This window comes from Oncorhynchus tshawytscha, linkage group LG13, assembly GCF_018296145.1.
Source record: "Oncorhynchus tshawytscha isolate Ot180627B linkage group LG13, Otsh_v2.0, whole genome shotgun sequence".
Classification (NCBI taxonomy): Eukaryota; Metazoa; Chordata; class Actinopteri; order Salmoniformes; family Salmonidae; genus Oncorhynchus; species Oncorhynchus tshawytscha.
This window is the reverse complement of record NC_056441.1, coordinates 68501982-68528789: the sequence shown is the minus strand read 5'-3', so window position 1 is coordinate 68528789 and position 26808 is coordinate 68501982. Positions and strand designations below refer to the sequence as shown.

The 26808-nt window shown below is 44.7% G+C and overlaps 1 protein-coding gene across 1 annotated transcript in view; it reads right to left on the bottom strand.

Annotated features, from left to right (window-relative positions):
* Positions 1–26808, bottom strand: part of LOC112265581 (Down syndrome cell adhesion molecule homolog) — a 132961-nt gene that overhangs the window by 28761 nt on the left and 77392 nt on the right. Inside the window, exons 4-11 of the mRNA XM_024443002.2 lie at positions 9963–10109; positions 9470–9748; positions 8977–9252; positions 7312–7608; positions 5849–6121; positions 4240–4518; positions 3842–3961; positions 1443–1622 (exon numbers count right to left, since the gene is read on the bottom strand). Coding sequence (XP_024298770.1) covers positions 1443–1622; positions 3842–3961; positions 4240–4518; positions 5849–6121; positions 7312–7608; positions 8977–9252; positions 9470–9748; positions 9963–10109 — 1851 coding nt within the window. The remainder of the gene's footprint in view (positions 1–1442; positions 1623–3841; positions 3962–4239; positions 4519–5848; positions 6122–7311; positions 7609–8976; positions 9253–9469; positions 9749–9962; positions 10110–26808) is intronic.

Here is a 26808-nt window from a genome sequence, read left to right as displayed (position 1 = left end):
CAGACAGACAGACAGACTGAAAGAGAGAGAGACAGACAGACAGACAGACTGAAAGAGAGAGAGACAGACAGACAGACAGACTGAAAGAGAGAGAGACAGACAGACAGACAGACAGACAGACAGACAGACTGAAAGAGAGAGAGACAGACAGACAGACAGACAGACAGACAGACAGACTGACAGACAGAGAGACAGACAGACAGACAGACAGACTGAAAGAGAGAGAGACAGACAGACTGAAAGAGAGAGAGACAGACAGACTGAAAGAGAGAGAGACAGACAGACAGACAGACAGACTGAAAGAGAGAGAGACAGACAGACAGACAGACTGAAAGAGAGAGAGACAGACTGAAAGAGAGAGAGACAGACTGAAAGAGAGAGAGACAGACTGAAAGAGAGAGAGACAGACTGAAAGAGAGAGAGACAGACTGAAAGAGAGAGAGACAGACTGAAAGAGAGAGAGACAGACTGAAAGAGAGAGAGACAGACTGAAAGAGAGAGAGACAGACAGACTGAAAGAGAGAGAGACAGACTGAAAGAGAGAGAGACAGACAGACAGACAGACAGACAGACAGACAGACAGACAGACAGACAGACAGACAGACAGACAGACAGACAGACAGACAGACAGACAGACAGACAGACAGACAGACAGACTGAAAGAGAGAGAGACAGACAGACAGACAGACAGACTGAAAGAGAGAGAGACAGACAGACAGACAGACTGAAAGAGAGAGAGAAAGACAGACAGACAGACAGACTGAAAGAGAGAGAGACAGACAGACAGACAGACAGACAGACAGACAGACAGACAGACAGACAGACAGACAGACAGACAGACTGAAAGAGAGAGAGACAGACAGACTGAAAGAGAGACAGACAGACAGACAGACAGACAGACAGACAGACAGACAGAGAGAGAGACAGACAGACTGAAAGAGAGACAGACAGACAGACAGACAGACAGACAGACAGACAGACAGACAGACAGACAGACAGACAGACAGACAGACAGACAGACAGAGAGGGTGAAAGAGTGAGATAGAGAAAGCAGGCCAGAGAAAGAGAGAGCACAGTGGTGTCGTGGTGTTGTGCTCTCTCCCTCTCTTTTCCATATGGCAGACTCTGCTTGAATGAAGAGTTGAACATGTAATGGAGGGGACATAAGTCCTTAGCTGCTCAACAAAAAAACACACGGTCACACCCCCCACCCCCCATGGCCAAAGTACCAGTGACTATACTGTGGGGTCAACATTTTACACTTACCCTTCTTTCCTCAGACCCAAAGTCACAGACATGATACAGTTAAATAAAAGTTAAATAAAAAATAAGTAAAATAAAAAATACATACTTGTCATTTGATGCTTCACCCAACAATACCAAACAGAGTTTGTCTAACAAGGAAGTCAAAAAGAAACGTTACAGTAGTTTTGGAGTCTTACTTTTGACGGTGAGGTACATGGACTTGCTAACGTCAGCTCCCACATCGTTGCTGACCTTACACAGGTAGTAGCCGCTGTCCTCCTCTAGTACGTGTTTGATTAGCAGAGAGCCATTGACCAGCAGCTGGATACGAGAGCCAGAGTTCAGGGCGATGGGCTGGAACTGGGGAACCCCGTTACCTGGGGTGGAGACAAGGAGGGACGGGGACATGAGTCATGGATGATACACATTTCAAATGCATTTAGCACCTTTCAAAAATCACCATCATAAACATTTTGAATGTAGAAGTCTACAATATCCTCTAATCCTTAATCGGAACCATTGTATTTATGGCATAAACAAAGTAAGCTTAAGAGCACATGGGGGTGGTGTTCTACAATTTCCCCTAACTAATTTAAACCCAAAGCTACTACTGTTTTTGTTTTTAAAGCTCATGTTTTGGGTGCAGACTATTGACAGATGCGCATCCTTATTCAACTTGTACAGTGTGTAACGCTTCAGTGACAAAGCTTTAGGGATTTAAGGACAGTAAACATGCATCTTAACGCTGCCCCTAAACCTCAGCAGCTGCTGTGGAGAATGTAGCCACTAAAAGTGGGTAATCATGAAAGAGATGGTGCCCATGTTCAACACCAGAGCAGATTGTAAAGGAAGAAAACAACAAGACTGCAATGAGGCCTTGAAACAAGGAATCAGCCAATGAAATGCTGTGCAAAGTACTTTTCTTTCCTTTGTTTTTACATGTGAGGATTTATTTATCCACTGACACTCAGGATTTGATGCCTGTAAGCTATGATTGGTATTTTTCATGTGAACAACACTGAACTTGTAGGCATGTACATTTACAAATATACACATCAAAGACGGAAAAATGTATTGTACATATATTTTTGGGTAAATACAACCTAATCGCCAAAGCATTGATTTTGTCTTGGTGAAACACAAAGATTAGTATTAGTATGTACATGCTTTTGTAGGTCAAATAGTATTCAAAGATCTCTGGTGGTGAGGTATACTTCAGCATACCAGCATACAGCATTATACTTTTCACATATCAGGGAACAAGTATATTTTCTATAATCATCCATGTTTCCGTTGGAGGTAATGTTGGACAGTCTCATTCAAAAAAGGTCAAAATGACTTAGTGTAGTGTAGGAAATGTCTAATGCTGAAAATGTTCAGGTCAATGAGCTGCCTGGGAATGGAAACCCACTCAGAGCTGTAAGTGGTCTACCTATGTTACAGTAATAGCAACACATCCAGGCTCGCTCATAGAGTATTAAACATATGTCTGAACTGGGCCAGATATCAGCATGCGCTAAAGTTAGCGTGTAAAGATAAGGACATTTAGTGAACTGTGGGTTTTGGTCCTTAATTAAAAATGCAGTCAAGTGCTTCTGGTTAGCGAGGGGTCAAGTGGCAGTACTATTCCCACTCTGCTGCCTTGTAAACGAGAAGAGAGAGAGAGAGAGAGAGACAGAAAGTGAAAGAGAGAGAGAGAGAAAGAAAGAGAGACACACAGAGAGAGAAACAGAGGGTGACAGAGAGAGACAGAGAGAGAGAGAGAGACAGAGAGACAGAGAGACAGAGAAAGATGTGCTCTTGGATGATGGATTTTGCATATCCAGAGAGAGCTAGCAGTTATGATAATACCAGCTGACCTTTCCTTATTCACTTTTCTATCTCTCTGTTGCTCTGCTCTGCTAACAGCTGACTGGGAGAATAAAAAGCATCTCCAGTGCCATAATATACATCAACACAGATACTTGCACTTACAAATTAGAGGTACATCTCAGATAAAGGCGCCGGCCAAGTCTTCTCTCGCCATCGCCGTGGCGAAGGATCTAAGATATTGAGGAGCGTCTCTCTCACATCAAACCCAATCTCCTCTCGGTCCCAGGGAGCCCAAGTCAAAAACAAATCCCATCAAAGCCTGGCTGCTGAGTCTGGCCCTGACCCACACCTTTGATGCCCCTCACACTGCCCCCACACGCCACACCATTGGTTGGATTAGTTGTCGTCTCTCCATTGGGGGAAGATTTCACCCGTGTTATGGACGAAGCAGCAAACACCTGGGTACCCTCTTCAGCTATCCTGGTCAAGTGCTGTGCCACTTTATTCACCTGCTCTCTCCCACCTCACTGGTAGCTCCCCCACCAAACAACACAAAGTGGCTGTACACCTGTGACCCGTGAAAGTGTATGCGTACACCTGCAGTTGTTGAACCACATCATACATGGGCTGTGGATGAAACCATATGTGTTCAATTACAACTACAGTTACTCTATCCAAAACAGCTGCTGTTACATCCCTAAACAATGTCCTTTAATATGTTTGTATAACCATTGAATTAATGCTACCGACAGCCTTCTGATGCTTGATTTACGTATCTGTTTACCTTTGGAGTGTTTCCATACGAGGGTGGGGCGTGGATAACCCTCAGCAGAGCAGTTTAGTGTCACAGTTTTGCCATAGATCCCATCCTGGTCTGTGGGCTGCACCACAAACTGGGGAGGAACTGGAGGAGCAGAGGGAACCACACACAGACTGACTTACTAGTACTTCTGAGATAGAAAGATAGTATGAGAGATTAAGATTGACAAAAAGAGTGCAGTGGAGAGAAATATACAGTATAAAGACAGATGCGAAGCAACAGAGAGAGGAGCAGAGAAACAAACAGAAACAGAGAGAGAAAGAAAGACAGTAAGAGTCAGGGAGTGAGAGGAGGGAGCCTAAGAGAGATACATCTAGAAGCAGTGACGGAGACAGAGGGACAATGTGCTAGCCTCCTCTCACCCCTGACAATGAGCTGACTCTGGTGCTCAACGGCTGCAGCCTCGTTGCGTGCAATGCAGGTGTAGTTTCCGTTGTGGTCTGGGGACAGGTTGGAGATCCGCAGTGAGCTGGTGAACTCTATGTTGTCAATGGTGACCCCCAGACTGGCAGGGATTGGCCGCCCATCCTTTTGCCATGTGATGTCCAGGGGCTGGTCACCTGACATTACCACGCAGGGGATGAAGACACGCTGGCCAATGGAGAACCGCTGGAATGCAAAGGGCTGGATGTACGGTGGAACTGGAGGGGAAGAGGGGGAGAGATGACCATAACCACATTAGGCTGAGAGACAATACACTATACCGGTCCAATCTCCTGTGTGTCATACTTCAATCTTCTATCAATCCCTTTGGAAATTGTTGTTTAGACTCTAAACTCAAAAGGACTGAGAGTGAATCATCACATAATTCCACCTTAGTCATTCCTCCTGTCTAGCCGAACATTCTGTACTCTGAGTCAGAGCAAACAGTACCAAGCACAGGTGTACTATTCCAGAAACAGTTGAAGGGGTGATTCTGTATTTTGGCGATTCATGCCATGTCTGTCTAGAAGAGAAGATTAAAGAAAACCTAATGATCCTCAAGTAGGGAAAAACCACCATGTTAAACAAATTATTGGAGAATCAGGCCTCATGCTAGATAATGACCTAGATGTGAGATCCTCCTCAGTAAGTCCACTGTTGCACCTTCTCAGGGGACTCTCCAGCCATCTCGCAAGTCAGCCGTATTTGAGAATCAACTATTTAAAATGACATTAAAATAAGCAGCACTTCAGCACTGATTTAATTCACAACAAAGTAGGGATAATGGACTCCTGGGATCTCACCAGCCGCTTTCAGAATTTGAAGCATGAGCAGAGCAAATTAACTAAGGTACTTGTAGTGGGGAAGTGTTGCTTTATATCATGTGCTCACCCTTTTCCCCCGCCCCCCCAGGCTCATCTTATGGAAATGTCTTAAGTTAAGCAGTGGCTGCATCCTTAATGACATGGATATGATATGTGGGGAATCACTTGTTAACGTTACCATTACGTATTCTTGGGCCTCTGGTAATCAAGCTCCATCGCTACTGTACGTGCAGTCATACTAATGACCCTAGCTTAGTCTCACATCCCATAGCAGTGCAGTCGTAGCAGTGGTGAATGTGTTACTGTAGCTTATGTTACACAATGTGATGTGAAGGCCAATGGGAGTATGACCTGCGAGGTCACTTCCTATCTCTGCCTACAGCTTTGCCATGTTCTACTGTCCACACTCTCATACCTCTTAGAATGCTTATGTATCACATGGAGATGTGTGAAACTTACTCCTCAGCCTGCAGTGTCCTCACTCGCGCCAATGAATAGCTAGCTTTTCATGTGGTGCCGACTGGTAAGAAACTTCAGGAGGGTGGTCGTGTGTGCTAGTATGGCAGAGGTCAGGAGTTTGCGCCAGGTGTGGGCCAAATCAAGAAGAAGAGGAACTCGCTAAGCAAGCAGCGTGACGTCCTTTACACTTACTCAAGTGTGGTATGCTAGTGTGTTTACTGTGTACTGTCACAGTGCATGAGTCAGGGAGACGGGCTCTTCCTACCTTTGACACTGAGATGGACGCTCTGATTGGTCTCTTGGTGAGGTTTGACCAATACCCTGCAATTGTACTCTCCCTGGTCCAGCTCCTGCACGTTGGACAGCTTCAGAGTGCCGTTGTTCTCAAAGGCCCTCTGCCTGTGGTTGAAGGGGAGCAGGTGGGAGTTCTTATACCACTTGATGGAATAATACGGGTAGCCAATGACGCGACAGTGGACGTACGCGTCCCGCCCTGCGATGGCCGTGATGTTTTTCATTGGACGGATGCTGGCAGCCCCTAAAAATACAGAGAGGGAGAGAGAGCTCTCTATAAACACATTTATGGGTGAGGGGATTGTGACATGACAGTCAGGAACATCAAGCCGTATGTATTAACAGCACATCCAAATGTGTTAGTTTTTACCACAGGACCTCATGGTAGACTCTGAAGAGAGGGCTGTGAAATCAGGACCATATTAGACAAGGACAAGGTAGGGTTGGCTGACAGCTGAAAGACAGAACACTTTAGTGGACAATATTCACTGTATGAGTTAACTGAATTACAAATCCAAGAGCCACTTGAAACTAATTGTCTTGTCTGAATAAATAATCTATACATTCAACCACAACATAATAAGTAAAAACTAACTAAGGAAACAAAAGAGCGAGAACTATATTCCCTTTTGCAGTCTAAATATAAAACCACCACCAGCCTAGAAACAAAGTTAACATATGTGACGCTCGACAGTTGTAACTACAGGATACCCCACACTGGACTGAAAACCTGCCTGTCAGTAAGGCCTACAAAGAAAATAATAATAAATTGGTCAACTGTGTTCAAACATCTACACATGGAACAGCAGTGCAAATCAGCTGACGGGAATCATCTCAGCAACAGTGATCTGTGTAGAGGATCAGATTACTATTAAAGACAAGAAGAGAGGTATTATGTTCAACAAATAAGACACAGTCAATAGAACAGACATGTTATGGATGGATCATACAAACAATACACACAAACACACCCTGACAAAACATGGGTGGTTGTGACCTGGCATTGTTATTGACAGAATGAGGGACTGACATGCAAACATGCCAACAAGATATGGGTGACTACAAGCAGTGTTGGGATAGAAAAAGAAAAAGTCCTGGAGTATTACAGTCACACTAAGAGCATAGAGGGACGGTGTGATGAGAGATTCACACAGGGATAAAAAAAATAAAAAACACTGATAGAAATTAGGGGAAACTAAACAATGGAGTCCAAAAGCTGCAACTGAGGAATAAAGGGAGCAAAGAGAAAGAAAGAAAGACAAAAGAAATCTGAAAATGAGTAAAAAGCAAAATGGTTAGGAATCTGTAGGCACTTTACAAAGGAGGGAGAATACAACAAAAACCTAAAAGAAACAGGCATTGAATTTGGAAACCAAACAAACATGAGTTAGGTGTATGTTTTTGTTGTTTTGGAGGAGCTGATCTGACAAGCACCTCTTACGTTTATTCGAGCCTGGTGGTAGACTGCCCCGGCCGAGTTCCTGCAGGTGCAGCGATACACCCCTCCGTCCACCTCCTTAGTGTGAGTGATGTTCAGCTGGCTGACCACGTGGCCCTCGTTGGTCTCGTAGTGGCCGGGGTGGTGGTGGTTGTCCTTGATGACCGGGTCGTCGTCCAGGTTCCAGGTGCAGGAGGGAGGGGGAGTGCCTTTGACGTTACACACCAGGAAGACCGGTTCGTTGGGGTTGACCACCTTCTCACTGAAGGAGGACAGAATCTTCGGAGTGCCGTCTGAAAGGGGAGAGAAAGGGAGACCATGAGTAATGGTTAATAAGACTGAACAAAAGCAGCAATAGAATATCTATCATCTGTCACTCAAACCTGTACACCTACCTTTTTTCTTTGTCTGCCATTATTGGGGGCAGTCTTGGCCAAATAAAAAACAGCTTTATTTTAGAGTGGCCTGCTGTTGCTATCTGCTAACCCTGGTATGTTCTACATCATTATAGATGATCAATATCCTCCTTATACAGTTCTGTGGCCACGTGAGACAGTTGCCCAAGCAACCAGGCTCAGGTAAGCAGTTTAAAGCTGACTGGGATAGTAGCCCTAATGACACTGGCTGCTCTGCAGCAGCACAACACAACGCATTAACACAGGCCCTGCATCGATCCAGGGCCAAAATCCCTTTGTGCTAAGTCAACGCTGGTGCTACTAAACATACATGGAGACAAAACATACACACAACCAGGGGTGAAACGTTCACTGGGTACAGGGGGGACATGTCCCCCCCACATTCTGAAATTGCATTTTTGTCCCCCCCCAGTTTTATCATTTGAATGTGACACAAAACAAGGCAATGGTGTACTTTAGGATTATGCAGACACCTCAGAGTGGTCAGGTAGGCTGTGTTTATCTGACTGGATAAAAAAATGTAATAATAATTATGTCGCCCCCCCCACACTTCTTTTTTTGTTGTTTTTTGTTGTTGAATTTTAATACCCCTTTTTCTCCCCAATTTCGTGGTATCCAATTGTTTAGTAGATACTATCTTGTCTCATCGCTACAACTCCCGTACGGGCTCGGGAGAGACGAAGGTTGACAGTCATGCGTCCTCCGATACACAACCCAACCAAGCCGCACGGCTTCTTAACACAGCGCCATCCAACCCGGAAGCCAGCCGCACCAATGTGTCGGAGGAAACACCGTGCACCTGGCAACCTTAGTAGGCGTGCACTGCGCCCGGCCCACCACAGGAGTCGCTGGTGCGCGATGAGACAAGGATTTCCATACCGGCCAAACCCTCCATAACCCGGACGACGCTAGGCAAATTGTGCGTCGCCACACGGACCTCCCGGTCGCGGCCGGTTACGACAGAGCCTGGGCGCGAACACAGAGTCTCTGGTGGCACAGCTGGCGCTGCAGTACAGCGCCCTTCACCACTGCGCCACCTGGGAGGCCTCCCCCCCACTTCTAACACAAAAGTTGCGCCCCTGCACACAACATAAAACCGTGAACGCTCATGCTACAGTCAACTGCCAAGCGGTACAGTACACATGGTAACATATTCTAACCACTGTCTTGTTACAACATCTTAAATATATCGAATGACTGCCATAAAACCATTGATCTTTATAAGAAACCACTACTGTATCTCACCCTCCAAGATGACCGGAACAAAATCCTGAGCGGACATTTTGTTCTTCCTGGCGAAACATTGGTAGGCCCCTCCGTCGCTCTTGGCCATGCCCTCCATGATCAGGTTCTCCCTGCTGATGCCTGTGATCCGCACGTTGTTGCCGGGATAGATGATCTCTCCGTTACGGTACCACGACAGCTCGTACTCATCAGAGCCACTGACACTGCAATGCAAGGACACCTTACTACCCACGCTGCCCTTCACCTTTCGTGGGCTGACCACTGCCTTCAGGGGCTCTGGACACCAGAGAAAACACAGAACACACATCAAAAACCACAAACCAAACTGGAGGCCTATGACATTGTTATACCGTGAAATAAATATTTTGTTGTGTGAACATTATCAAAGAAATAGGTAAACAAAGTGACAGGGCTATAGCAGCTAACACAGAGACATGGTACCCAGGCTGGGATAGCTCCTGATGTGTGAGTGTGATGTGGTGTTTGGACTCACGTTTGACAAGCAGCCGGCCCACCACCTCAGCGTTGCCATAGCTGTTCCACACCTCACACACGTAGGTGCCAGAGTCGGTGGGCTGGGCGCTCTCTATCAGCAAGCCCGTGACACTCTGGTGGAAACGTGTGTCTGGCTCCAGGGGGCTGTTGTCCTTCAGCCAGCGGTACTTGGGCATGGGATGGCCCGACGCCTTACAGGGCAGCTCTACCCGATGGGACGCCATGACCTCCCGACGGTCAAAGCCATCCAGAATCCCCGGCTCTGAGTTGGTGGGATCTTATGAGAGATAATAGAGAGAATATGTTATGATAAGAATAGAGTTCACTATTAGAAGAGATAGTGTTACGATAGCATTCACTGTGTTGTGGACATTGCAATATATGAAGATGCAGAAGTTTCTGATGTATTACTGCAACATTGTGTACTGTACAGAAATCTAGATGTTTCTGGAGTACCGTTATTTAAGGTATTTAGGGCACCATAGACTGACCTGACACAAAAAGCCGGGCGCTGTTGCTTTGCCTGGTCTCGCCCGTGTAGCGATGCCGTGTGGTGCAGCGGTAGTTATACAATCCATCCTCATTCTGGACATCCAGAATATACAAGGCTCCTGTGGTTGTGATGAGAAATCTAGGTCCTAGAAGAGAAAAAGAGAGAGGAGGGGTTATTCACATAAAAAAATACAGGAGGTCGTCTGGCCAATCAGCTCAATAGGAAACTATCCATCCAGTTAGAAAATACACCTGGTCCTGGATAATCACAAACATGAATGATCTAATATATACAGTATACACTGTACAGTGCATTTGGAAAGTATTCAGACCCCTTGACTTTTTCGACATTTTGTTACGTTACAGACTTTTCTAAAATGGATTAAATAAAAAAAATCCTCAGTCTACACACAATACACCATAATGACAAAGCGAAAACAGGTTTAAAGACATTTTTCCAAATGTATTAAAAATAAAAACAGAAATACCTTATTTACATATGTATTCAGACCCTTTGCTATGAGATCAGGTGCATGCTGTTTCCACTGATCATCCTTGAGATGTTTCTACAACTTGATTGGAGTCCACCTGTGGTAAATTCAACTGATTGGCCATGATTTGGAAAGGCACACACCTGTCCATATAAGGTCCCACAGTTGACAGTGCATGTCAGAGCAAAAACCAAGCCATGAGGTCGAAGGAATTGTCCGTAGAGGTCCGAGACAGGATTGTGTCGAGGCACAGATCAAGGGAAGGGTACCAAACAATGCAGCATTGAATGTCCCCAAGAACACAGGGTCCTCCATCATTCTTATAAATGGAAGAAGTTCAGAACCACCAAGACTCTTCCTAGAGGTGGCCACCCAGCCAAACTGAGCAATCGGGGGCGAAGGGCATTGGTCAGGGAGGTGACCAAGAACCCAATGGTCACTCTGAAAGAGCTCTTGACTTCATCTATGACAGGGCTGTCAAACCCTATTCCTGGAGAGCTACAGTCCTGTAGGTTTTCACTCCATCCCTCATCTAGCACACCTGATTGTAATAATTAACTGGTTGAAAAGCTGAATCAGGTTGGTTACCACTGGGGTTGGAGTGAAAACCTACAGGAGCGTAACTCTCCAGGAATAGGTTTGGATAGCCCTGCACTATGGAGATGGGAGAACCTTCCAGAAGGACAACCATCTCTGCAGCACTCCACCAATCAGGTCTTTATGGTACAGTGGCCAGACGGAAGCCACTCTTCAGGAAGAGGCACATGGAGTTTGCCAAAAGGAACCTAAAGATTCTCTGGTTTGATGAAACCAAAATGTAACTCTTTGGCCTGAATGCCAAGCGTCACATCTGGAGGAAACATGGAACCATCCCTACTGTAAAGTATGGTGGTGGCAGCATCATGGTGAGGGAATGTTTTTCAGCGGCAGGGACTGGGAGACTAGTCAGGATTGAGGGAGCGAAGTACAGAGAGATCCTTGATGAAAACATGCTCTAGAGCGCTCAGGACATCAGACTGGGGTAAAGGTTCACCTTCAAATAGGACAATGACCCTAAGCAAAGAGCCAAGACAACGCAGGAGTGGCTTCGGGACAAGTCTCTGAATTTCCTTGAGTTGCCTAACCAGAGCCCGGACTTAAACATGATCGAACATCTCTGGAGAGACCTGAAAATATCTGTGCAGCGACGCTCCCCATCCAACCTGACAAAGCTTGAGAGGATGTGTAAAGAATGGGAGAAGCTCCCCAAATACAGGTGTGCCAAGTGTGTAGCATCGTACCCAAGAAGACTCAAGGCTGTAATCGCTGCCAAAGATGCTTCAACAAAGTACTGAGTAAAGAGCCTGAATACTTATGTAAATGTGATACTTCAGTTTTTTATTTGTTATACATTTGAAAAAATGTCTAAAAATCTGTTTCTGCTTTGTCATTATGGGGTACTGTGTGTAGATTGAGGAGGGAAATTTAAATTAAACAATGTTTTAGAATAAGGCTGTGATGTAACAAAATGTGGAAAAAGTCAAGGGGTCTGAATACTTTTCAAATGCACTGTATATACAAACGTATATGGACACTCCTTCAAATGAGTGAATTCGGCTATTTCTGCCATACCTGTTGCTGACAGGTGTATAAAATTGAGCAAACAGCCGTGAAATCGCCATAGACAAACATTGGCAGTAGAATGGTTGTACTGAAGAGCTCAGTGACTTTCAGTGACTTTCCAACAAGTCAGTTGATCAAATTTCGGCCCTGCTAGAACTGCCCCGGTCAACTGTAACAGCTGTTATTGTGAAGTGGAAATGTCTAGGGGCAACAACGGCTCAGCCACAAAGTGCTAGGCCACACAAGCTCAAAGAACGGGACCAGCGAGTGCTGAAGCGTGTAGCGCGTAAAAATCGTCTGCCCTCAGTTGCAACACTCACTACCAAGTTCCAAACTACCTCTGGAAGCAACATCAGCACAATAACTCTTCGTCGGGAGCTTCATGAAATGGGTTTCCATGGCTGAGCAGCCGCACACAAGCCTAAGACCACCATGTGCAATGCCAAGTATAGGCTGGAGTGGTGTAAAGCCGCCACCATTGGACTCTGGAGCTGTGAAAATGCCTTTACTGGAGTGATGAATCACGCTTCAGCACATGGCAGTCCGATGGACTAATCTGGGTTTGGAAGATGCCAGCATTACTCTACCTGGCCCAATATATAGTGCCAACTGTAAAGTTTGGTGGAGCAAGAATAAGGGTCTGGGGCTCTTTTTTATAGTTTGGGCTAGGCCCCTTAGTTCTAATGATGGGAAATCTAGGGATAGCCGGCTTTTTTAACATTTTCACCTAAATGACATACCCTAATCTAACTGCCTGTAGCTCAAGCCCTGAAGCAATTATTAGTACCATTTAAAAGGAAACACTTTGAAGTTTGTGGAAATTTGAATTGAATGTAGGATAATATAACACAATAAATCTGGTAGAAGAAAATACAAAGAAAAAAACAACTGTTTATTTCTACCACCATCTTTGAAATGCAACAGAAAGGACCCAGTTCCTGCCATGACTCTGGTTGTAATTCCTATGGTGTCCACAAGCAGTGTGTGTGAAAAGTTTCAGACGGATAACTTAAAGTATGAGCGAACTACATGCCATTTAGTGTGAAGTCACCCATGTACATTTGGGCAAATCGTGGAGGTGACATTTGCATTCATATTACATTTTTATGTCAGAATATCGTCAAATCTGTATACTTGGACTTTGATTTAGCTTTTCCAGTATTAGTAGCCATATTATAAATTCAACATTTGCAAAACAACCAGTTTTCATAACTTCATAACTCTGAATATTCTTATAATTTTTGTCCAAAAGGAAAAGGCATGCTGTCGTACAAGGTTAGTAGCTACATTTTACGACAGATACAGGGTCTCATTGGCTATCTAGCTATCTTTGTTTGACCCCGATTGGCCCCCGAGTTGTTCAAGTGAAGACCGCCCACGTCATCGGCATGCCATGAAGGCGTCGCTCTCTGATCAAACATGGTGTTCTATAGGATATACCACACCCCTTATGATATATATGTGAAGTCTGGTTACGTTCTAGGAACTCTGACGAATACAAACGGACGTGATTTGACTGGTTGAAACAACATTTAGGGTTAGATTTTCACAGATTCCTTTCTTTGCAAATAGAACGAGTGGAAATACAAAATTGATTGTTCATACTATATGGACCTTTTTAGGATATGAAAAAGGATTTTGTCTAACAAAACGACACTTCATGTTATCTCTGGGACAATTTGGATGATAAATCAGAGCAAGATTTCAGAATGTAAGTACACATTTCACCTTCAGAGGGGAATTTATCAAACCTATCGCGGTGAAAAAAGTGTTTTGTTGTAAGGAGCTCTCCTCAAACAATAGCATGGCATTTGTTCGCAGTAATAGCTACTGTAAATTAGACAGTGCAGTTATATTAACAAGAAATTAAGCTTAAAGCCGATATAAGACACTTATATGTACCGACATTTGTTGTTTCTCTAAAATCTGCGATGGTGACAGAAGGCGCCGCATGATTTACAACTGTCCCATTGATGGGACGCCTATCCCTAAGAAGTTTTAACGCTACAGCATACAATGACATTCTAAACAATTCTGCTCTTCCAACTTTGAGGCAACAGTTTGGGAAAGGCCCTTTCCTGGTTCAGCATTGTTTGTCGAGATCGATGTGGAAGAACTTCCGACTGCGAGCCAGGCCTAATTGCCCAAACATCAGTGACGACCTTACTAATGCACTTGTGGCTGAATGGAAGCAAGTTCCTGCAGCAATGTTCCAACATTTAGTGGAAAGCCTCCCAGAAGAGTTGGAGGCTGTTATAGCAGCAAAGGGGGGCCCAACTCTATACTAATGCCCATGATTTTAGAATGAGATGTTCCACAAGCAGGTGTCCACATGCTTTTGGTCATGTAGTGCATATCCTTGAACACATCATACCAAGACCTTTTACCCGAAATAACCTTCACATTTGACCTCTGTCCTCCCTAGCTCCAGTAATCTATCTGGTCTGAACCTCTGCTTCAGCAACCAAATCCTCTTTGGGTGTCACTAGCAGTTCAGTCTGTGCAGTAATATTATGTTAATTCTGGGGATCAAACCCGACTGAGTGGGGTTGTCAACATCCATAAGGAATGATACCTTCCTCTTGCAACCATGCGTTATCCCCATGAGAGCAGATTGATGTCAAAACTGATCGAAAAAGCAATTTAGAGAGATTGTCTTCACTGTGCTTTGGCGAGCATGCTACGACAGAGACGGCTTAGTGAGCATTTAGGTCCCAAGGTACACCAGCCAGGGGCAGCTTCAGTTAAAACCAGCTACAGTAGCAGGGCTGTGCCTTGTCTCTGACAACGAGGAGGATGTCTTTAGATAAAGCCTGATCAAAATAGACTGTAAAACGTCATGCTTACAGGCCCCATGTGGCCTGAAATGTACAGAGAATCAATGACAAGTCAAGCATATGAACAGTATGTGTTTTTTTTTACAAAGTTACCAATTGGTCAAATATACAAAAGGACCGGAAAAACCTAAATTTAATATGGGCATATTTAATCATTAATTCAATATCTATTGTTTATATTAATAAATAATTACAAATACAGTGCCTTCAGAAAGTATTCAGACCCCTTGACCTTTTCCACATTTTGTTACATTACAGCTTTTTTATCAAATGGATTTAAAAAAAAAAATCCTCATCAATCTACAGACAATACACCATTATGACAAAGCGAAAACAGGTTTTTAGACATTTCTGTAAATTTATAAAACATAAAAAACAGATACCTTTTTTACATAAGTATTCAGATCCTTTGCTATGAGACTAGAAATTGGAAGTTGGTGGTTAAAGATATCCCTCTAGTGGTGTGGGGGCTGTGCTTTGGAAAAGTGGGTGGGGTTATATCCTTCCTGTTTGGCCCTGTCCGGGGGTGTCCTCGGATGGGGCCACAGTGTCTCCTGACCCCTCCTGTCTCAGCCTCCAGTATTTATGCTGCAGTAGTTTATGTGTCGGGGTGCCTAGGGTCAGTTTGTCATATCTGGAGTACTTCTCCTGTCCTATTCGGTGTCCTGTGTGAATCTAAGTGTGCGTTCTCTAATTCTCTCCTTCTCTCTTTCTTTCTCTCTCTCGGAGGACCTGAGCCCTAGGACCATGCCCCAGGACTACCTGACATGATGACTCCTTGCTGTCCCCAGTCCACCTGGCCGTGCTGCTGCTCCAGTTTCAACTGTTCTGCCTTATTATTATTCGACCATGCTGGTCATTTATGAACATTTGAACATCTTGGCCATGTTCTGTTATAATCTCCACCCGGCACAGCCAGAAGAGGACTGGCCACCCCACATAGCCTGGTTCCTCTCTAGGTTTATTCCTACGTTTTGGCCTTTCTAGGGAGTTTTTCCTAGCCACCGTGCTTCTACACCTGCACTGCTTGCTGTTTGGGGTTTTAGGCTGGGTTTCTGTACAGCACTTTGAGATATCAGCTGATGTACGAAGGGCTATATAAATAAATTTGATTTGATTTGATTTGAAATTGAGCTCAGGTGCATCCTGTTTCCATTGATCATCCTTGAGATGTTTCTACAACTTGATTGGAGTCCAAATGTGGTAAATTCAATTGATTGGACATGATTTGGAAAGACACACACCTGTCTATATAAGGTCCCACAGATGACAGTGCATGTCAGAAACTAAGATAGGAGGTTGAAGGAATTGTTCGTAGAGCTCCGAGGCAGGATTGTGTCGAGGCATGGATCTGGGGAAAGGTACCAAAAAATTTCTGCAGCATTGAAGGTCCCCAAGAACACAGTGGCCTCCATCATACTTACAGCTGAAGTCGGAAGTTTATATACACTTAGGTTGGAGTCATTAAAACTCATTTTTCAACCACTCCACAAATTTCTTGTTAACAAATTATAGTTTTGGCAAGTCGGTTAGAACATCTACTTTGTGCATGACACAAGTCATTTTTCCAACAATTGTTTACAGACAGATTATTTCACTTATTCACAATTCCAGTGGATCATAAATTGACATACACTAAGTTGACTGTGCATTTAAACAGCTTGGAAAATTCCCAACAATTATGTCATGGCTTTAGAAGATTCTGATAGGTTAATTGACATGACTTGAGTCAATTGGAGGTGTACCTGTGGATGTATTTCAAGGCCTACTCTCAAACTCAGTGCCTCTTTGCTTGACATCATGGGAAAATCAAAAGAAATCAGCCAAAAAATTGTAGACCTCCACAAGTCTGGTTTATCCTTGGGAGCAATTTCCAAATGCCTGAAGGTACCACGTTCATCTGTACAAACAATAGTACGCAAGCAGAAACACCATGGGACCACGCAGCCGTCATACCACTCAGGAAGGAGATGCATTCGCTCTCCTAGAGATCAACGTACTTTGGTGCGAAAATTGCAAATCAATCCCAGAACAACAGGTAGGCCAGTTGAGAACAAGTTCTCATTTGCAACTGCGACCTGGCCAAGATAAAGCAAAGCAGTGCGACACAAACAACAGCACAGAGTTACACATGGAATAAACAAACGTACTGTCAATAACACAACATTTTTAAAAGTATATACAGCGTGTGCAAATGAGGTAAGATTAGAGAGGTACGGCGAAAAATAGGCCGTAGTGGCGAAGTAATTACAATTTAGCAATTAACACTGGAGTGATAGATGTGCAGAAGATGAATGTGCAAGCAGAGATACTGGGGTGCAAAGGAGCAAAACAAATAAATAACAATATGGGGATGAGGTAGTTGCATGGGCTATTTACAGATGGGCTATGTACAGGTGCAATGATCTGTGAGTTGCTTTGACACCTGATGCTTAAAGTTAGTGAGGTCTCCAGCTTCAGTGATTTTTGCAATTCGTTCCAGTCATTGGCAGCAGAGAACTGGAAGAAAAGGCAGTCAAAGGAGGAATTGGCTTTGGGGTTGACCAGTGAAATATACCTGCTGGAGCCTGTGCTATGGGTGGGTGCTGCTATGATGACCAGTGAGCTGAGATAAGACAGGGTTTACCTAGCCTGTTGTGACTCGGAGGGCAGTATTTTCATTTTTGGAGAAAAAAACGTTCCCGTAGTAAACTGGATATTTTGTCAGGACATGATGCTAGAATATGCATATAATTGACAGCTTAGGATAGAAAACACTCTAAAGTTTCCAAAACTGTAAAAATATTGTCTGTGAGTATAACAGAACTGATGTTGCAGGCAAAAGCCTGAGAAAAATCCAATCCGGAAGTGCCCCATGTTTTGAAAGCGCTGCGTTCCAATGAGTCCCTATTGAGCTGTGAATGGGCTATCAACCAGATTACTCTTTCTCCATATTCCCGAAGGTGTCTACAGCATTGTGACGTAGTTTTACGCATTTATGTTGAAGAATACCCGTAAGCGGCTACATTGCGCAAGTGGTCACCTGATGCTGCCAGAGAGATTCTCGCGTAAAATACAGAGGTAGCCATTACTCCAATCGGTCCTACTGAAAAACGAATTGTCCCGATGGATATATTATCAAATAGATATTTGAAAAACACCTTGAGGATTGATTATAAACAAAGTTTGCCATGTTTCTGTCGATATTATGGAGCTAATTTGGAATATTTTTCTCCGTTTTCGTGACTGCAATTTCCAGGCGATTTCTCAGCCAAACGTGAAGAACAAACGGAGCTATTTCGCCTACAAAAAATAATATTTTGGGAAAAAAGGAACATTTTCTATCTAACTGGGACTCTCGTGAGTGAAAACATCCGAAGCTCATCAAAGGTAAACGATTTAATTTGATTGCTTTTCTGATTTCCGTGACCAAGTTACCTGCTGCTAGCTGGACAAAATGCTATGCTATGCTATCGATAAACTTACACAAATGCTTGTCTAGCTTTGGCTGTAAAGCATATTTAGAAAATCTGAGATGACAGCGTGATTAACAAAAGGCTAAGCTGTGTCTCAATATATTTCATTTGTGATTTTCATGAATAGGAATATTTTCTAGGGATATTTATGTCCGTTGTGTTATGCTAATTAGTGTCAGGCGATGATTACGCTCCCGCATGCGGGATGGGGAGTCACTAGAGGCTAGCAAAGACTTATAGATGACCTGGAGCTAGTGGGTTTGGCGATGAATATGAAGCGAGGGCCAGCCAACGAGAACATACAGGTTACAGTGGTAGGTAGTATATGGGGCTTTGGTGATAAAACCGATGGCACTGTGATAGACTGCATCCAATTTGCTGAGTAGAGTGTTGGAGGCTATTTTGTAAATGACATCGCCGAAGTCAAGGATTGATAGGATAGTCAGTTTTACGAGGGTATGTTTGGCAGCATGAGTGAAGGACGCTTTGTTGCGAAATAGAAAGCCGATTCTAGATTGAATTTTTGATTGGAGATGCTTAATGTGACTCTGGAAGGAGAGTTTACAGTCTAACCAGACACCTAGGTATTTGTAATTGTCCACATATTCAGAAGTCAGAACCGTCCAGAGTAGTGATGCCAGGCTGGTGCGGGCAGCGATCAGTTGAAGAGCATGCATTTAGTTTTACTTGCATTTAAGAGCAGTTGGAGGCCACGGAATGAGAGTTGTATGGCATTGAAGCTTGTCTGGAGGTTAGTTAACACAGTGTCCAAAGAAAGGCCAGAAGTATACAGAATGGTGTCGTCTGCGTAGAGGTGGATCAGAGAAATACCAGCAGCAAGAGCGACATCATTGATGTATTCAGAGAAAAAAGTCAGCCCGAGAATTGAACCCTGTGGCACCACCATAGAGACTGCCAGACGTCCGGACAACATGCCCTCCGATTAGATACACTGAACTCTATCTGAGAAGTAGTTGATGAACCAGGCGAGGCAGTCATTTGAGAAACCAAGGCGGTTGAGTCTGCCGATAAGAATGTGATGATTGACAGAGTCAAAAGCCTTGGCCAGGTCGATGAATACGACTGCACAGTATTGTCTCTTATCGATGGCGGTTATGATATTGTTTAGGACCTTGAGCGTGGCTGAGGCGCACCCAAGACCAGCTCAGAAAGCAGATTGCATAGCGGAGAAGGTATGGTGGGATTCGAAATGGTCAGTGATCTGTTTGTTAACTTGGCTTTCGAAGACCTTATAAAGGCAGGGTAGGATAGATATAGGTCTGTAACAGTTTGGGTCTAGAGTGTCTCCCCCTTTGAAGAGGAGGATGACTGCGGCAGCTTTCCAATCTTTGGGGATCTCAGACAAAATGAAAGAGAGGTTGAACAGGCTAGTAATAGGGGTTGCAACAATTGCGGAGGATAATTTTAGAAAGAGAGGGTCCAGATTGTCTAGCCCAGCTGATTTGTAGGGTTCCAGATTTTGCAACTCTTTCAGAACATCAGCTATCTGGATTTGGGTGAAGGAGAAATGGGGGAGGCTCGGGCAAGTTGCTGTGGGGGGTGCAGGGCTGTTGACCGGGGTAGGGGTAGCCAGGTGGAAAGTATGGCCAGCTGTAGAAAAATGCTTATTGAAATTCTCAATTATCGTGGATTTATCGGTGGTGACAGTGTTTCCTAGCCTCAGTGCAGTGGGCAGCTGGGAGGAGGTGCTCCTATTCTCCATGGACTTTACAGTGTCCCAGAACTTTTGGGAGTTTGTGCTACAGGATGCAAATTTCTGTTTGAAAAAGCCTTTGCTTTCCTCACTGCCTGTGGATATCGGTTCCTAACTTCCCTGAAAAGTTGCATATCGCAGGGGCTGTTCAATGCTAATGCGGTATGCCACAGGATGTTTTTGTGCTGGTCAAGGGCAGTCAGGTCTGGAGTGAACCAAGGGCTATATCTGTTCCTGGTTCAATTTGTTTTGAATTGGGCATGCTTGTTTAAGATGGTGAGGAAAGCACTTTTAAAGAATAACCAGGCATCCTCTAATGACGGAATGAGGTCAATATCCTTCCAGGATACCCGGACCAGGTCGATTAGAAAGACCTGCTCGCTGAAGTGTTTTAGGGAGTGTTTGACAGTGATGAGTGGTGGTCGTTTGACCGCAGACCAATTACGGACGCAGGCAATGAGGCAGTGATCGCTGAGATCCTGGTTGAAGAGATCAGAGGTATATTTAGAGGGCAGGTTGGTCAGGATGATATCTATGAGGGTGCCCGTGTTTACATTGATAATTTGTGTGAGATTGAGGGGATCTAGCTTAGATTGTAGGACAGCTTGGGGTGTTAAGCATGTCCCAGTTTGGGTCACCTAACAGTACGAGCCTTGTGAAGATGCTGGAGGACACAGGTACAAAAGTATCTATATCCACAGTAAAACGAGTCCAATATCAACACAACCTGAAAGGCTGCTCAGCAAGGAAGAAGCCACTGCTCCAAAACCATCAAAAAAATGCCAGACTACGGTTTGCAACTGCACATGGGGACAAAGATCGTACTTTTTGGAGAAATGTCCTCTGGTCTGTTTGGCCATAATGACCATCGTTATGTTTGGAGGAAAAGGGGGAGGCTTGTAAGCCGAAGAACACCATCCATTGTTGTGGGGGTGCTTTGCTGCAGTAGGGTCTGGTGCACTTCACAAAATAGATGGCATCATGAGGAGAAGAATTATGTGGATATATTGAAGCAACATCTCAAGACATCAGTCAGGAAGTTAAAGCTTGGTCGCAAATGGGCCTTCCAAATGAACAATGACCCCAAGCATACTTCCAAAGTTGTGGTAAAATGGCTTAAGGACAACAAAGTCAAGGTACTGGAGTGGCCAACACAAAGTCCTGACCTCAATCCTATAGAAAATTTGTGGGCAGAACTGAAAAAGCGTGTGCGAGCAAGGAGGCCTACAAATCTGACTCAGTTACAACAGTTCTGTCAGGAGGAATCGGCCAAAATTCACCCAACTTATTGTGGGAAGCTTGTGAAAGACTACCCGAAATGTTTGACCCAAGTTAAACCATTTAAAGGCAATGCTACCAAATACTAATTGAGTGTATGTACACTTCTGACCCAATGCGAATGTGATGTAAGAAATAAAAGCTGAAATAAATAATTCCCTCTACTATTATTCTGATATTTCCCATTCTTAAAATAAAGTGGTGATCCTAACTGACCTAAGACAGGTAATTTTTTTAATGATTAAATGTCAGGAATTGTGAAAAACTGAGTTTAAATTTATTTGGTTAAGGTATATGTGAACTTCCGACTTCAACTGTAAATGGAAGAAGTGTGGAACCACCAAGACTCTTCCTAGAGCTGGTTGCCCGGCCAAACTGAGCAATCAGAGGAGAAGGGCCTTGGTCAGGGAGATGACCAAGAACCCGATGGTCACTCTGACAGAGCTCCAGAGTTCCTGTGTGGAGATGGGAGAACATTCCAGAAGGACAACCATCTCTGCAGCACTCCACCAATCAGGCCTTTATGGAAGAGTGACCAGAGTGAAGCCACTCCTCAGTAAAAGGCACATGACAGCCCGCTTCAAGTTTTCTAAAAGGCACCTAAAAACTCTCAGACCATGAGAAACAAGATTCTCTGGTCTGATGAAACCAAGATTGAACTCTTTGGTCTGAATGCAAAGTGTCATGCCTGGAGGAAGCCTGGCACCATCCCTATAGTGAAGCATGGTGGTGGCAGCAGCACCATCCTGAGGGGACGTTTTTCACTGGCAGGGACTGGGAGACTACACAGGATTGAGGGAAACATTAACCCAGCAAAGTACAGAGAGATCCTTCATGAAAACCTGCTCCAGTGTGCTCAGGACCTCAGACTAAGGCGAAGGTTCACCTGCCAACAGGACAACGACCTTAAGCACACAGTCAAGACAATATAGGAGTGGCTACGGGACAAGTCTCTCAATTTCTTTGAGTGGTCCAGCCAGAGCCCAGACTTGAACCCGATCAAACATCTCTGGAGAGACCTGAAAATAGCTGTGCAGCGACACTCCCCATCCAACCTGACAGATCTTGAGATTATCTGCAAAGAAGAATGAGAGAAACTCCCCAAATACAGGTGTGCCAAACTTGTAGCATCATACCCAAGAAGACTCGAGGCTGTAATCGCTGCCAAAGGCGCTTCAACAAAGTACTGAGTAAAGGGCCTGAATACTTGTGTAAATGTGATATTTCTGTTTTTTATTTGTAATGCATTTGCAAACATTTTTTTTTAAATCTGTTTTTGCTTTGTCATAATGGGGATTGGTATAGATTGGTAGTGTGTAAATGTAGTGTAGATTGGTAGTGAAAATATCAAGAGAGAGGAGAGGGAGAAAGAGTCTGCAGCTTATGTAAAAGTTGACCTAGTTAGAATAGACACCAGAGTTCATGGATTTGATATCCTGAAGGAGCTTCTAGCTCCTGGTTTCAATGCAATTGTGTGAGACGGGCAACCAGCAGTGAGATCCATAGAGGGAGGGAGAGAGGGAGGTGTGTGTGCATGTCCTTATCATTGCCAGGCGATTCTTTTAAGTTTGAAGAGAACAGGTACATCAATAATAACCCCTGCAGCAAAATTAGATCTCTTTCATATTTATATTCATAAATGATATGTATGATTTACTTCTTCAATATTCAATATTGATTGCGCAATACATTGTGGGCTGTTTGTACACAATACATTGTGGGCTGTTTGTACACAATACATTGTGGGCTGTTTGTACACAATACATTGTGGGCTGTTTGTACACAATACATTGTGGGCTGTTTGTACACAATACATTGTGGGCTGTTTGTACACAATACATTGTGGGCTGTTTGTACACAATACATTGTGGGCTGTTTGTACACAATACATTGTGGGCTGTTTGTACACAATACATTGTGGGCTGTTTGTACACAATACATTGTGCAATCAAAGTGAACATATACAATTGTGTGATTTGTATCAGAGTATTTGATATCACCAACATAGACCAAAAGCAATTATGTCTAAAAAGCCTTTATTTTTTTCCTTTCGAGTTCTCCATTTTGATTCTGTCTTTGGTACCCTGCAATCTCAGAGTGGAATCCATCTTGAGCGAGACAAAATGTTTTTTCTCTCTTGCCGCTGAGCTGCCTGTGTTCTGCAGCAATTTTCTCCCCAAGCACCTCCATGCTCATCCAGTGTCTTTGAAGCTGTCAGACCTCTGTTATTGTGTTATGACAGACTGAAGAGCAGGAAGAGGGGATGCAAGAGAGAAGACAGGGGCTCAGCAGACTGCAGCAGAAAATCAAAATGAAAGAAAATCTATTGTCTTTCCCTCTCCTATCTCGCTCTTTTTTCTATTAGTCTCTCCTTGCCTCGGACTCCTTCTCCACTATCTGGCTTCTGATTTCACAGCACTCAGAGATATTCTGTCACTGTTCTTCTATCAATGTTAGTCTGTAACAGATCCTCCAGACATACAGTACTATTATACACAGAGTATTCTTATACACCCCCCTTCAAAATAGTTCTTGACACCAACCCGTGGCACCTACTACCATACCCCGTTCAAAGGCACTTCACTCTCTGAATGGCACACATACACAATCTGTCTCAATTGTCCCAAGGCTTAAAAATCCTTCTTTAACCTGTCTTCTACCCTTCATATACACTGATTGAAGTGGAGTTGACATCAATAAGGGGTAATAGCTTTCACCTGGATTCACCTGGTCAGTCTATGTCATGAAAAGAGGAGGTGTCCTTAATGCTTTGCACACTCAGTGTATATGCATGTATACATTAAGCTTCTGAACCTGAGGCGAAGTCATTGAAACAGGCAGCCTGATGTTTGTGATGAAGGCAAACAGCCCAACCCTGCTCAGCCCAGCTCCACACATTCACTTCCCAGTCCAGCCCAGCCCAGCTCCACACGTTTCCAGTCCAGCCCTGCCCAGTCCAGCTCCACACGTTCCCTTCCCAGCACCGCCCAGCTCAGCCCAGCTCCACAAGTTCCCTTCCCAGCCCAGCCCCACCCAGCCCAGCTTCACACGTTCCCTTCCCAGCCCAGCTCAGCTCAGCCCAGCTTCACACGTTCCCTTCCCAGACTAGCTCAGCTCAGCCCAGCTTCAAACGTTCCCTTCCCAGCCCTGCCCAGCTCCACACGTTCCCTTCCCAGCTCAGCTCAGCTCAGTCCAGCTTCACACATTCTCTTCCCTTCCCAGCCCAACCCTGCCCAGCCCAGCCCAGCTCCACACGTTCCCATCCCAGCCCAGCCCATCTTCTCAGGTTCTCTTCCCAGCACAGCCCTGCCCAGCTCCACACGTTCCCTTCCCAGCTCAGCCCAGCCCAGCCCAGCCCAGCCCATCTTCACACATTCCCTTCCCTTCCCAGCCCCACCCTGCCCAGCCCAGCCCAGCTCCACACGTTCCCATCCCAGCCCAGCCCAGCTCAGCCCATCTTCTCAGGTTCTCTTCCCAGCACAGCCCTGCCCAGCTCCACACGTTCCCTTCCCAGCTCAGCCCAGCCCAGCCCAGCCCAGCCCAGCCCAGCCCAGCCCAGCCCATCTTCACACATTCCCTTCCCTTCCCAGGCCAACCCTGCCCAGCCCAGCACAGCTTCACACGTTCCCTTCCCAGCCCAGCTCAGCCCAGCCCAGCTCCACACGTTCCCTTCCTAGCCCTTCCCAGACCAGCTCCACACGTTCCCTTCCCAGCCCAGCCTTGCTCAGCTCTACATGTTCCCTTCCCAGCCCAGCCCTGTCCAGCTCAGCTCCACACATTCCCTTCCCAGCCCAGCCCAGCCCAACTCAGCCCAGCATCACACGTTCCCTTCCCAGCCCAGCCCAGCCCAGCTTCACACGGTCCCTTCCCAGCCCAGCCCAGCTCAGCTCCACACGTTCCCTTCCCAGCCCAGCTCAGCCCAGCCCAGCTTCATACGTTCCCTTCCCAGCCCAGCTCAGCTCCACACGTTCCCTTCCCAGCCCTGCTGATCTGAAGGAGCTGGCTCTCCCTCCATTCTCCAGAAACACACAGTCACCATCACTTTGCCCCGACAAATCAAATTTCTCCTGACTCTCATATTTAGAATGCTAAATAAGGCACAACTTACAGATGAGAATGTGTGTCCTCCTTTTTAATGGGAGGGGGTTCTGGATCCTCTGGTGACATAGACTGTGTTTCCCAGTTCAATAGAAAAACTATGGATAGGATCATTCTTGCCATGTGGCTTCTCACTGGGCACAGACGTCAATTCAACATCTATTTCACGTTGGATCAACAAAATTTCATTGAAATTCAACCAGTGTGTGCCCAGTGGGCAATGGTGTAGTACAATGACTTTAAGTACCACTTAAAAAACTAATTGTATCTATACTTTATTTTGCTATTTATATTTTTGACTACTTTTACTTTTACTTCACTACATTCCTAAAGAAAATAATTTTTTACTCCATATAACTTACTCCAATAACTTTTTACTCCGTGCATTTTCACGGACACATAAAAGTACTCGTTACATTTTGAATGCTTATGTCACGCCCTGGTCGAAGTATTTTGTGTTTATCTTTATTTATTTGGTCAGGCCAGGGTGTGGCATGGGTTTTTGTATGTGGTGTGTATATATGGGGGATTGTAGCTAGTGGGGTGTTCTAGATAAGTCTATGGCTGTCTGAAGTGGTTCTCAATCAGAGGCAGGTGTTTATCGTTGTCTCTGATTGGGAACCATATTTAGGCAGCCATATTCTTTGAGTTTGGTGTGGGTGATTGTCCTTAGTGTCCTGATGTCCTTGATCTGTGTTAGTTTACACAAGTATAGGCTGTTTCGGTTTTCGTTACGTTTTGTAGTGTTTAGTGTTTGTCATTAAACATGGATCGCAATCTACACGCTGCATTTTGGTCCGACTCTCCTTCACACCTAGAAAACCGTAACAGCTTAGCATCACAGGGAAATTGTCCTACTCACATACTTTGCAAGAGAACATCCCTGGTCATCCCTACTGCCTCTGATCTGACGGACTCACTATAGACAAATGCTTTATTTGTAAATGATGTCTGAATGTTGGAGTGTGCACCTGGCTAAATAAATAAAAAACAAGAAAATTGTGCCATCCGGTTGGCTTAAGAAATTACTTATACTATTACTTTTGATACTTTAGCAATTACATTTACTTTTGATATTTAAGTATATTTAAAACCAAATAGTTTTAGACTTTTACTCAAGTAGTATTTTACTGGGTGAAAAATCTATGGGAAATAGGTGTGGTATTTTATGGACATTGTACAGACAGAGATCTGGGCTCTGCCTGCTCCTCCACACTCTCTCCTTGTCCTCCTGGACAGGGTGTTCTCTTCTGACGGCATGTTCTGAGTCTAATTGGTGGCTGCTCTGAGGTCAGCGGTGCATTGTGTCGTGCTGGGGATCTGATCTCTAATCTGGTCTGATAGAGGTCAGGTCACTGGGCTTCTGACCT